The sequence below is a fragment of the Corythoichthys intestinalis genome, chromosome 9, assembly GCF_030265065.1.
Source record: "Corythoichthys intestinalis isolate RoL2023-P3 chromosome 9, ASM3026506v1, whole genome shotgun sequence".
NCBI lineage: Eukaryota > Metazoa > Chordata > Actinopteri > Syngnathiformes > Syngnathidae > Corythoichthys > Corythoichthys intestinalis.
In genome coordinates, this window is record NC_080403.1 from 49,992,723 (window position 1) to 50,005,683 (window position 12,961).

Sequence of the window (12,961 nt, forward strand, 5' to 3'; positions counted from 1 at the left end):
TGAAATTTCTACATGTCACTCCAACAGTAACAGCTAAGGTAGATAAACAGAAGCATTTAATAAAGCCAAGCATTTATCTACTACAATACATTATTCTTGTTCAAAAATGGTTGGACAATTATGTTTAAAACTGAACGTAATTATGACATTTGAAGTGCTTAAAAACCATTTATTTATATACATTATTTAAATCACTTTGGGGGGAAAAAAGTGAAAAACCGCGAAGTAGCGCACCCCCCCAATCATCGCGGCGGGTTCTGGTCCCCATTAACCGCGAAAAACAAGGGATCACTGTACACTGTGGTGATGGTGAGGCATCCAAAGTCTTTCCGAACAGCTATTCAAGTCTTCTAGTGAAAATTTCTTTAAAAATATACATATATATACATTTTTTTTAATATCGCAATATAATATCGCAATATATCGCGAACCCCCCCAAAAAATGGCAACAATAGTTTTTTCCAATATCGTTCAGGCCTAGCACACATCGCTGAAGTATGCGCATTAACAGCCAGTCCTCCCAGTTTAAGTCAATTGGACGTCTATTGTTGTCAATGGAAGCCAACTACAGGTGGTCCTCGAGTTCCGTTCCTATTCTGGCAATGTAACCCGAATTTTCACGCAAGTCGGGATTAACTCTTTAAGCACCCCTACAAAATAACTATCCAAAAAGTCCAAAAGTATCGTACTTTGTTTAATGATGAAAATAGTAAATAATAATAGTAATACATTTTATTTCTAGAGCGCTTTTCAAGCCACACAAGAGAGATGGAATCACAGTAACAACAAAACAATCATAACAAGATTAAAAGCACAATAAAGAGACGTAAAGATAGAACAGAGCTAGGGATCATGGCGGGTAAGAAAGAGTAAACAGGTGTGTTTTGAGTCTAGATTTGAAAATTGAAAGGGTAGATATATTGCAAAGATCAGGGGGTAGGGAGTCCCAGAGCTGGGGGGCACAATGACTAAAAGCTCTGGAACCGAAGGTGGATGATGAGAATACAATGCCCTCTGGTGGCATTGTTGGGTCTGGCTGGACTGTCACCTTGTATGACTGAGAAGCAGACTCAGACGTCTGACATGGATAAAGGATAGCTGCGTTCTGGTTTGGCCTATGTAAGGCTGTAAGTGGTTTTAGCTAATATATGTTTGTGTATGCATTTGTAGTTAAGGTTACAGCTACAGTTTGCGATTTGCTATGAGAATTGTAAATACAATAGCATTCGTAGCATTTAATCTAGTCTAGGTTTTTGTTAGGCAAATTAGGCTAATTTAGTCTAAATTTTTATATTGATCAAACTTTTTTTTAGTCCATCTAGTCTGATCAATATGCAAATTTAGTAGATGGAATTAGCCTAATTTGCCTAACTAGCTAGCTTGAATGTTACGAATGCTAACGTATTTACAATTCTCATAGCAAATCGCTCACACGTAACTCCACACACGGTAGCTGTAAACTTAATTCAAATGCATATACAAACATATATTAGCTGAAACAACTCTCAGCCTCATGTGGGCAAAACCAGAGCGCAGCTATCCTTCATCCATGTTAAACGTCTGTGTCTGCTTCTCCTTTATACAAGGCGACAGTCAAGCCAGACCCAACGCTGCCACCAGAGAGTAGTGTATCCTCCATCTTTAAACAAAATACATTATTTTGGGACTTTTTGGACAGATATTTTGTAGGGGTACTTAAAGGGTTAATTCAGACTTGCGCGGAAATTTGGGTAACGTCGCCAGCCTAGGAACGGAACTCGTTCGTAACCCGGGGGCTACCGGTAGTTGGCATCCACTGACAATAGACGTCCAATTGACTTAAACTGGGAGTGAATGTGCATATTTCAGTGACGTGCGCTTAGTTGGCGAAAAATATTTTCCGATTCATTTACTTTTTTTCTTTCTTTTATATCACAGAAAATCGCTCACATGCAACTCCGCAAACTGTAGCTGTAAATTTAACTACAAATGTATACACAAACATGTTAGCTGAAACAACTTACAGCCTTATATGGGCCAAGCAAGAGCGCGGACGTCTGAGTCTGCTTCTCAATCATGCAAGGAGACAGTCCAGCCAGACCCAACGCTGCCACCGGAGGGCACTGTATCCTCAGTCATTAGATAAATACAATACTTTTGTAGGGATACTTAAAGCGTCGCCAGCATAGGAACAGAATTTGTCTTTACATGGTATCAAAGATTGCACCTTTCTAGACCTGCCTGCCGATTTTTGTGCATTTTAAAGGATTCTGAGGGGGTCAGATTGAGCTCAAAGGGGCTGTGGAACAAACTATAACAATAATAATAATAATAATAATAAAACCGAGGAACCACAATAGGTTAACTAAAAAAACATTGTCACCTGCATGTCCATACTGTTCAGTTATGGATGTGTTCCAAGTAAAATAAAATCAAATCAACTTTTATTTGTTTAGACCAGTACTTCTCAAATAGTGGGGCGCACCCCCCTGGGGGGGCGCAGAGCGATGCCAGGGGGGCGCATGTGACCTCGGGGAACATGTTTTTTTTTTTTTTTTTTGCCGTACTGGAATAAAGTGTACTTGCACATCCACTCAGTGGGTGGCAGTGGCGGTCTCATTTTCAGAGTGCGCGCAGTATTTTTGAACTAAGGAAGAGCACTCAGCACACAGAAAACATATGAAGAGCAGTGTGCCGCCGCCGTTTTCAAAAGCCGTTTTCCGACCGGACTCACTCACGCAGCGACCCACTGTCTTGTCCGGTTCTCACTTCCGAGAAGTGCCATTTTCGGCTTGGGATCGTCACGACGACCGCCCTCACCTACAGTCCTACCTCGGCCGTCGAGAATGCGCTTTTTTTGTGCCTCTTGCCTTTTAGCTTTGACTTTTAATACAGTGGGTGATGAGGAAAGACCACTGTTTATTGTGTCTAAAAATAATTATAGCGGACAGACAGAAGCAAATCAATTAAGACGACACTTAAAGACATTAGACCCCAATCTCATTGATAAGCCGCTTGATTGTTTTTCAGCGAAATGTGCCGAATATTGCCAACAATCGTCCTGCTTTGTCAGTGTTATATCAGTAAACCAGTGAGCATTGTTAGCATGCTCATTGCAAAATAACTCCACACCATTGCAAAGGAGGTAATACTGTGAGCAGCAAAAATAAAAACTGTCCTTCTGTCCAAGGACACTCTTTTTTTCTTTTATTCAGTTTTGTTTTTTTCGGTCAAATTGTTTGGCATATTGTCCTCATGAGTGAATGTTTCTAATCAATTTGAATGTGTTATTATTTACTGGTTTTATTGCATTTTATTTTTCTGTATCAAATGTACCTTGAGTGTATTTTTACAGTTTGGATGTGACTTTTTTTTTTTTTTTTTTTTTTTAATTCAGGCAAATTGATGCGCGTCAAGTCTTCTGTTACAGACAAAACAATGTTAATAAAGTTATACTTTATTATAAGTTGATCTATGTTACTTTTTTTCTTTATTAGAAAAAAAGGACACAGTGTTAGGCAGATGCATATTTATTATAGTAATTTTATAGACAAATGATACTATTTACAGTGGCGGCAGAGGGTTTGGGGGGGGAGCGAAACATTTACGTCTTCCTTGGGGGGGGCGTAACAGAAAATAATTGATAAGCACTGGTTTAGACCAAATCACAAGTTGTCTCAAAGAGAAAACAAATCATGTTTTAAGGTGCAGTATAGCCCTACGCTGGATTTTGACCTACTTGAGTATTGTAGCTTTTGTATTTTTATTTATATATATATATATATATATATATATATATTTTTTTTTTTTGCCCCCCCCCCCCGCAGGTAAGACGAATGCCCACCCACACCTGGCATCCTGGTAACACCACTGCTGTGAATGTATATCTTTCAGTGCCATTGACTGGGCTAGACGTCCAATCCATTTTGACTGTGAAGGCTGGCAGAATCAGCCTCTCCCCGTCAAAATCGATTGGACGTCCAGCGCCGTCCATAAAGCATTAACTGCCCAATTAAAGTTTAGAAGAGGGAGAAGATCATCATCCCAAATATTTGGGTGCTTCCAAATACATGACTCAACTTGTTTCAGGGATGCTGAGATGGATGTAGCGGACGGGTGAGATCAGATTGCACATTGCTCCAGTTGATGTGCACCAGCTGTTGCTACCTTTAAATCCACAGCTCTATTTATTGAACGACTTTTAATCGAATTCTCCAGGATGGAGGCTGCAGGCAGTCACAAACAACAAAAACACGCACAACCGAACGTCGCAGTGCGTGCGTTTGGTTAAAAAAAAAAAATCCACACTTAAAATCAAGAATTTAGACTGTTTTCCTGCATGTGATGGTGATAAAGTGGTGCATCTTTGCAGCGCTTACCCACGGTTGGCTTCCTCCTCGCTCGCGGGGCTTTCGGCGAGGTCCACCCGCAAAGTGACCCACACGCGATGATCTTCAGTGGAAGGATCCCGGTTTGCGCGTAAAATCCACGAGGAAATCCACAATGAAAGAAGTGGAGATGAAAAGTCTGCAACTTGGGGAGGGGTTTGTTTCCTACCCCCTTTTCCGTCCTCCGTGGTAGAGGTTTCCCACGCGGGATTGATGCTTCACGCGCCACCGCACGGGGTTCTTATCTGCGCCGAACTGCACCACGGGTACCGTAGAAGGCGAAGGTGTTGATAGCAGATTAGCGCATGTTCGGTGATAACTGCGCCAAGCGTGTATTCCTTATTTTGGGAGGGGGGGGGGGGGGGGATGTCAAGGAGGATTCGGCAGGGTTAGCGCAGTGATTGGACCCTCTCTGGGTTTTGGTTGGAAATCAATTCATGAAAGAGTGGAATTGTTGCGTCCATCGTGTAGACGCGGCTGCTGCTCGAGAACCCCACGCCGTGGGATGCGAGTGTGTGTTCGCGAGCGCCGGATGCTGCGCGTGTAAGGGGGCGCGGTGTGCGTAAAGCATGACGAAGATATCAAGTCCAATCAGTGCGAGGAAAAACTCACTTTACAGTAGCACCAACAACAAGAAAAACAGTGTGTTTACCCGTTTTCTTATTGGATTTGTTGCAAATCCACGGCGGGCCGGTACACGTTTGTATTCTCTTAACTGTTCCAAAGTATTATGTAAAAGATAAGTTATTTATCACTTCAGTGGCCTGATTTATTCACTGCCAGTCCAGCAAGGGCTCTCAATATTGGTGGGGACAATAACCCTAAAAAAAAGTAAAGAAAAATGGAGTCTTCCTTCAAGCATAAACCGAGTTTAAGGGGGGGGGGGGGGGCGAAAAGTGTCATTGCATGTAATTGACTTTCCTTTATTTATATAAAATTGTAAAACAATAAAGAAAACAACAAAAATGAATCAAATGAACAAAAAAATATATTTCTATAATGGGTCAAAATTATTTTTCAAACAGATCATGTGACTAGCACCTTAGTCATTTGCTTTGCATTTTTTTTTCTTTTTTTTTTTTTTCTTCTAATTAGGGGAGGTCAATTTTATTTTTCAAATGATTTTTCTTTCTGGAAAAAAAACTTTTTGGGGGACTGAATGATTTAAACACAAATGTTCTACAAACAATATATTTGTGGCCCAAACACAAAAAGGATTGCTAAAAATCAAAGAAAACTTTTTAAATTAAAAATTAAGAGTTCAAATGCAAATATTTGAGTCTCAAATATTTTTCGCATTCAAAAACTTTTTTTTTTTTTTTTTTTTTTTTTTTGGATTGAGGTGATTTTTTTGTTTGAAAATATATATTTCTTTGTTTGAAGCAACTTATTTTTTTATTTAATAATAGACACAAATGTCCTAGCCAAAATGTGGCCCAAACGCAAAACATTACTTCAATCAAAAAAAAAAAAAAAAAAAAAATGGACTTCAAAAAAAAAAAAAAAAAAATTCAAAGAAAAATGGCTTTCAAATGCATTGTTTTGAGTTTCAATTTTATTTATGCATTCAAACATTTTTTTAATCAAATAGTGGAGACACAAATCTACCTACATATGGCTCCGCCCATGGGATACAATTTTTGACAGGGTAACAACATTGGCACGACACCAGCGGCCGTACCATATTCAATGGATGACGATCTTGGCAAAAAGTATAGCTGTCCGAAGCAGCTTGATTTGGAATTCCCCTCAAGAATGATGGGAAACAAAAAAACGCTCATTTTCAACTTATTATTATAAATATTCTTGCAAGTTAATTTTATTGCTGACACTACATTTTGGGTTCATCAACATGTTGTGCCCCCCCACCCCAAAAATAAAACTCCGCCTTTGCCTTCAAGTATGACACTAATGCTTTTGTCCACAAATTCATATAGATTAATGTTATGCTAACTCTGATGCAGGTTGGAATTTCTGTAGCAAAATTAGTGGTGTGTTCCCTACCTCCATAACATTGACGTCTTTTTATATTACTTACAGTGGGTGCTGCTGGCGGGGGAAAAAACCTAATCTCCGTTGTCTTTAAAGGGGGCGGAGGAGGCGGCATGTTGTATTTCTGTCAGGGCTGTGAATGTGCTCTGACTAGAGAGACCTCTTCTTGCTCCTTTACTCCACTGTATTTTTACGGACTGTAACTTCGCTTGCTAATTCCCATTAGCAGTTCTGGGGTTCCTGTCTATCCGTCCTGGGAGTGGATCTCTCCTGACTGTGCACTGTAAAATGTGATTTTACACATTTGTTTTTCTAGCATATTATTATATGTCAGTTTGACAAAAGATTACTGAAGTTGTTGTGATAACATTAAATTATTAGTTGGCATCGTTCCAACTACCAAAAAAATATTAACTTGAAAATCTATGTCCAATAAGATCAATAATGCATGTCAACTTGACATTGAAGCTTAGTTGGGAGGGTACGTCGTTACGTCATTACGTTTTTGCGACTGCGCAATAAGGTGCGGGCTATGACGAAGTTAACAGCACATGGAAAATGGCGGTTTTCCTTCTTGGACGTGCAGCATTTTTCGTCGAATGAGCCCGTTTTCAAGGTGAGTGAAATTTATTATAAAGTAAGTTTGGTTACAAAAGTGTCAACGTGTTTTTAATAGTTAGACTCATGACAGTTTTTTAATGTTAATGTTTTGGCTTTAGCTAAAGTAACGATAGCCGGACAGCCAACGTTACTGCTGTGAGCCCAAATGTTAGCCAGTAACTTGAAATATCCCTCGGTTGTAACGTTAACCGTGTGGACTTTTCCGTTGCGCTGACCACCCAAAAGTGGATTAGAAGGAGAATTAGAACTACGGTAGCTAACACGAAGCGCCCTATCTAGACCCTGGCCGCTTCTTAATTATAAGTTCGCACTTGTGCTTCAGTAAGGGAGTCCGCCGAATGATCAAACGGAACGGTGGCGTAACGTTACTTTGCTAGCGTCCTTCTCGCATATGAACGTGTCACACGCTCATGTTAGGTGTGAGTTCGTTCTGGGCTGCTGTAGAAAAATGTCAGACTTAATGGTAGAGCATTATGAACTGCTCATTCTTAAGTAATTAAAATCATTCCAAAGTGTTATTTTGTGCTATTGAATTCCCTTAAAGCCCACACACTGGACTTTTATTGATAATAATATTAGTGTTGTAACGATTAATCGATTACCTCAAATATTCCATTAGAAAACAGATTCGAATTAAATTTTGCTGCTTCGAGTATTTGTTTAAGTGGTGTGTTAATGGTTTATTTTGAAAGTGTTTGCATTTAGTTTAATTGATTTGGGTGGATAGACTGCCCTCTAGTCTGCCTCATTTCACATGGCTGAATCCAGCTGATCCATGTTAAGACCAACATAAGCGCAGATTTTGTTTGACCTAATGTTTTTTTAGGGCTGCAGCTCTAGCTTATTTTAGTAGTCGATTAATCGATGAACTACTTAGTTCGAATAATTGGATGAGGAACATGAAAAATTAAAATACCTGAGCTATGCCTTAAACTGTATAAAAAATTGTTTAAAAAAAAAAAAAAAAAAGATCTATGTACAAGAAAATAACAAATGGCTAACTTGCATAGCAAAAGTCCGCTAGCTTAAATGCTATAAAATGCTAACGTGCATTTTTTTTTTTTTTTTTTTTTTTTTTTTTTTTTTTACAATGGTCTTAACAAAAGGTTCAAACACATAGTCCCACAAAAAATGGCGTAATATATCTATAAACGAAATACGAATGCATTAAAAAACAGTATCTCAAACAAAAACTAACATTGGTCCTAACAGGGAGCAGTTTGATTCGGCCATGTGAAATGAAGCAGACCAAAGGGCAGTGTATCCACCCTAATCAATAAAACTGAAAGCAAATACTTTCAAAATAAACCATTACAACGCCACTTTAATTAAACGAAGACTCAAAGCAATAAAATTTAATATTTTTTTTCTAATCGAATACTGAAATTAATCGTTGCAGCACTATTTAAACTTTTTTTTTTTTTTTTTTAATGCATTCGTAATTTAGATTTTGGGTATATTTAGCTGTTTTTTTTGTGGGTAGAAATATGTCTGAACCATTTGTTAAGAGCATTGTAAAAAAAAAAAAAAAAAGTTAGCGTTTTATAGCATTTAAGCTAGCGGACTTTTGCTGTGTTGGTTAGCCATTGTTCTTTTGTTGTACATGGATCTTTTTTTTTTTTTTAATTCTTTTTTTTTTTTTTTAATACCATTTGAGGCTCAGTTCAGGTACTCTATTATACGAACTAACTAGTTCATCGATTAATCGACTACTAAAATAATCGATAGCTGCAACCCCTAATAATATAGGGCTCTTGAGACTCACATGCAGGTGTTATCAATGAAATGTTCCGCTATAACACTGACTTTTCAAAGACCTGATCAGAATATTAATACTACTGTTTATGTGAACACACTCCATCATGTGAAATAATGTAACATATGCATTCTTTTGTCTTTTTGAGTGAGTCGTCATGCTGCTGCGCATCATTCTTAGCGAAGAGGACATTAGAAGAGTCAGCATAGACAACTTGCCTGAGACTGTTGATGACTTCTGCTTGATGCTGAGGACCAAACTGGGACTGGATGGGGACCTCATTGTTCAGTATCCAGACCCAGAATTTTAATAATGAACTGTGCAATTTGAGTACCATATCAGAGCTTCCCAAAGGTAAAGTAACTTTGAAAGTGTACAAGTCATTCCACACAGACTCAACTCTAGGTACGGCAAACCTATCATCATCATCAACATCTCTTAATGAGGGCACCAGTGGTAGTCCAACTCGTCAGCTGCCTCAGCCATTTGTCATTCCTTCCTTTTCTTTTGATGTCGAGCTGAAACTGAAGCAAGGAAATGAGGCGTGCCATAAAGATGGGACCCTTCTTGACCCATCAAAAGACATGAAATCGGACATCTTGGATAAGTTGGCAGAAGCCATATATGTCCACAACCCCTATCCAAGACCTGAAGAGTATGATCGAGTGGCCCAAGCTCTCATCAACAAGCACCCTTGTCTGAGGGAACCAGGGTCTGTCCATGGGTGGTATTGTTGGAAGTTCAGTTTAAAGTTTAAAATGGGCAACTTCAGACAGAAGCTGCGAGTGGCCAGTTGCAGTGAGCTCAAAGTAAACTCCCGTACCACTGGCCCAGCTGGGTCGAAGAGACTGAAGAGGGCCAAAAAGTCAGAGGTGAATTTTGTGCCAGATTTTGCAGAAGGGAAAACAGAAAGTAATCTTGAAATGGACAGATCAGCCATGGCCATTGAGATGACAAAAAGAAAAGTTGACAGGCAGCAAACTGATGACATGATGAATAACACATTCCCTTTACGGAGAAAAGAAATTGTTGAACCACTTGTGGCAGAAGTCAAAGAAAGATGGCCGGCATTATTCTCTGAACGACAGGTAGAGGGTTTTTTCTCAGATAGTCCTGAGATGACATTTGTCATATTTTCACCAAAAAAAATTTTTTTTTAAAGATTCAAAATGTCTAATTAAGCGTTGATTAAAAGCATATACATGACTCATGATTTTTGCTTTCCCCCCAATTCCTTAGATTGAAGCTGAATTTGCTCGCATTACATCTGTTGACCTGAAAGGATCCCTCTGTGCTGGGATTGACCAGTACCTGGTGAGGTTCCTTGAGCTGTACAAAGCCAAGAGTGGCATAATGAGACTGACCAGGCTCACAAGACAACTTGACGATGACGTAAGTGTTCAGCATCCAATTAGTATTGGTCAGCAGAAATCTATTTTAAAAAATGACAGCTGAAAATTGAAAACTGTCTTGTTTTGTAACATTTAGTATTTTTAGTATATGCTGACGAGCTTGACCGACTGGTGATACAGTTCCGTTCGTTTGTTGATGTACCTGTGATTATGTTTTGATGAAATTGTTAAACAGTTGTTATTTCTTAATTGTTCTAAAGCAGAAAGTGAACCATTCACAGTAATTGGTATTGGTGTTTTTGTTTTGTTTTTTGACCAGAGTTCCACACAGAGGAAGGTGCATGTTCTTCTGCTGGGCCTCCCTCTTTTTCTCAAAGAAGATCCCTCATGTTTTTTCAAGACTGTGGAGGTTAGCATTGTTTGTTAAATTTATCTTTTATAGGTTGCAAGGATAAGTAAATTAATTGAAAATGGCTTGTAGGCTCTGAGAAGTACTACTTAGCCAAACATAACTATTAAATAGTTGCACCCTGTAGATGCTAGACATAAAACTCCTTCACAAAAATAAAAGATCTATTCAGTTTTGGTAAAAAAAAAATATGATACATAAATCACAAACTGTGACTACTCAAGCTAATGCCTCATGGCATAGAGTTATGGTATGCAAAAAGTATAAACCTATTTGAGAGCCACAAATCTTAATTATGAAAAATCTGACATGCACTTGATTCTCAAAATACTATTTATAACAACAGAACCCAAAGGCAACGTTTTTTTTTAAACTGTTTTTTTTTTTTTTTTTTTTTTTTTTTTTTTTAATTTTGGGAGTGGTGGGGCAGCAATTCTAAAGCACAAGAAATATTGTATACGATTTTGAATTTATACTAACATAAATGAATGAAAGACTGTTGAAATAGTCATTTAATACATTGTGTATGTATAGGCTACACAAAAGATGTGTTAAGTTTGTACTTGTAATATGAGATCAAATCCCAGACTTTCTGGCTTGTCATGCCTCCTTGTGAGCTAACAAAATGGTAAATGTTGTTTTTGGGTTTTGTTACTTTTATATAGCCCACAGATGATGAGGACGTGTTCACCAAGGGGATGAAAGTTGGCATTGTGATGGTGAAAGATGGAGAAGACAGGATTGATGTGGCAGTTGTCCTTGAGGAGGCAGTAATCCTTTGTGGTCTGAACAACATCCAGAGTGCTGTTGCCATGTTGATGGGCCTTCTTTTTGCCCTCAACATAGACTATCCAAAGGAGTTGAGGTACACATTTGAATTCATTCAGAAGGTCCTCATGAACATTGGTGGCAGACAATGTTCCTCACTAGTGCATGGTGTAAGAACCTGTCTCCTGCGGAAGACCATGTAACTCTGAACTCCGATGCCTCATATTGTGCAAAAGCCCAAGCGCTCATTGGAAGGGATTTTTTTTTTCTGTGTTTTCCACATTATTTGCAAGTTTTCAATTTTGAATATTACCGAATGAGCAGACAGTTTCCAGAAAGGCTTTCTGAGTGTTGTGGCCATACTGATTGGTCGTCTTTTTGTCCTCAACAGTATAGTGGCCGAGAGGTGTCGGGCGAAATGCAAAGTCCAAACACTTTGCAAATAGAGAAAAGCACGAACCCCAATTGCAAACGCTTTGCAAAGGGGGGGGGGGGGAGCACAAATGCAAACTGCCACAACACGACCCCCAATTCCTAAAGCGAGATTGCAAATTGACAAAAGCACGAACCCCAATTGCCACAACACGACAGCAAATGGCTCTCAACACGAATGCAAAGCTCGCAAGACAATTGCAAAGACGATGACCCTGAAGTTAAAAACAAATAAATAGACGACACTTTGTATGGACCGTACCCACGTTACGTCACAACTCCTTCCTCCTGACTGGTGCCGCCCAATTGTCCGTCAACATATCATGTTTACCTGTTACGGCTACGTACATTCCTCCTATTTACGACGTGTTTTTCTGCTCGTTAACATTAATAATCAAAATAGTGAAGGCGTGTGTGGCGGTCGGTTGCAATAACAGAGAAGATAGAAGGAGAAGACGGAGAGACTTGAAGAGAGACCCGGAGAGAAGAGAGCGAGATGGACTGCTGCAATTCGACGAGAAAACTGGGCTCCAAACGATTACCACAGATTATGTAGTAGTCATTTTATATCTGGTAAGATGCATTTAATATATATTTAGAGGGTTTTGGGCTGACAACCACAATTAAGATCATTGCTAGGCTAATCGCCGACAACATACACGTATGTATGTAGTGAGAGTGCTATCGCTAAACCATATAAGCATTAAAAGCCCTAACTCCATTGACAAACGACATGAAATACATTAGACTTGACAGTGGATGTTAGCAATAACAAAAGATTTTGAATTGAAAATTTCGTAACTCACCTGTCCAAGCACAAGATAGATTCCTGCCGAATTTTCGTGGACGAGGACCGGTTTCACCCAACCAGCAACGAAGTATTTATAAGCCTCCAAGCTCTTAAAGTTTTTCAAACTTTCGTGAGAATAGGCTGATTTTGTGTGGACAAGATAGTTGTACATATCAGGCTAGCTAGCAGATGTCAGGCAAATACGGCGGAGACAGCGGGTCGAAAAACATCGATTTAGGCATCAAATATGGATCTGGCGAATGGATAAACTGAAGCTTTTCCACATAACGCCTTTTATGCAACGCATCAAGTGAGTTTACGGCATCCGAAAGCACCGGGTCTTCCATGAAATGCATTATAAATTGCTCGATCAATTGAGACCATTGATAATACAGACACAAAATGACGGACAAGGGGGCGGAACCATACAGCGAGCACGTGATTTTGTGACGTCGGTGGGTAGGGTCTATACTG

At 39.2% G+C, this 12,961-nt stretch overlaps 2 protein-coding genes across 2 annotated transcripts in view; one reads left to right on the forward strand and one right to left on the reverse strand.

The window, feature by feature from the left end:
* Window positions 1-4,864, reverse strand: part of LOC130921874 (metabotropic glutamate receptor 4-like) — a 589,147-nt gene extending 584,283 nt beyond the window's left edge. Inside the window, exon 1 of the mRNA XM_057846217.1 lies at window positions 4,359-4,864. The gene's annotated coding sequence lies outside the window, so the exon portion shown is untranslated. The remainder of the gene's footprint in view (window positions 1-4,358) is intronic.
* A 1,963-nt stretch (window positions 4,865-6,827) lies between these two features.
* Window positions 6,828-11,699, forward strand: LOC130921875 (uncharacterized). The gene is made up of 5 exons (XM_057846218.1): window positions 6,828-6,975; window positions 8,885-9,824; window positions 9,976-10,128; window positions 10,408-10,497; window positions 11,163-11,699. Exons 2-5 carry the CDS (start codon window positions 9,006-9,008, stop codon window positions 11,466-11,468), a joined length of 1,368 nt encoding a protein of 455 aa, XP_057702201.1. The 5' UTR covers window positions 6,828-6,975; window positions 8,885-9,005; the 3' UTR covers window positions 11,469-11,699.
* Window positions 11,700-12,961: the final 1,262 nt, after the last annotated feature.

Coding starts and splice junctions, on each gene's coding strand:
- LOC130921875 (XM_057846218.1), top strand. CDS start 9,006: ATGGGGACCTCATTGTTCAGTATCCAGACCCAGAATTTTAATAATGAA. Junction 9,825..9,975: donor CATTATTCTCTGAACGACAG/GTAGAGGGTTTT, acceptor CCAATTCCTTAG/ATTGAAGCTGAATTTGCTCG. Junction 10,498..11,162: donor GTTTTTTCAAGACTGTGGAG/GTTAGCATTGTT, acceptor ACTTTTATATAG/CCCACAGATGATGAGGACGT.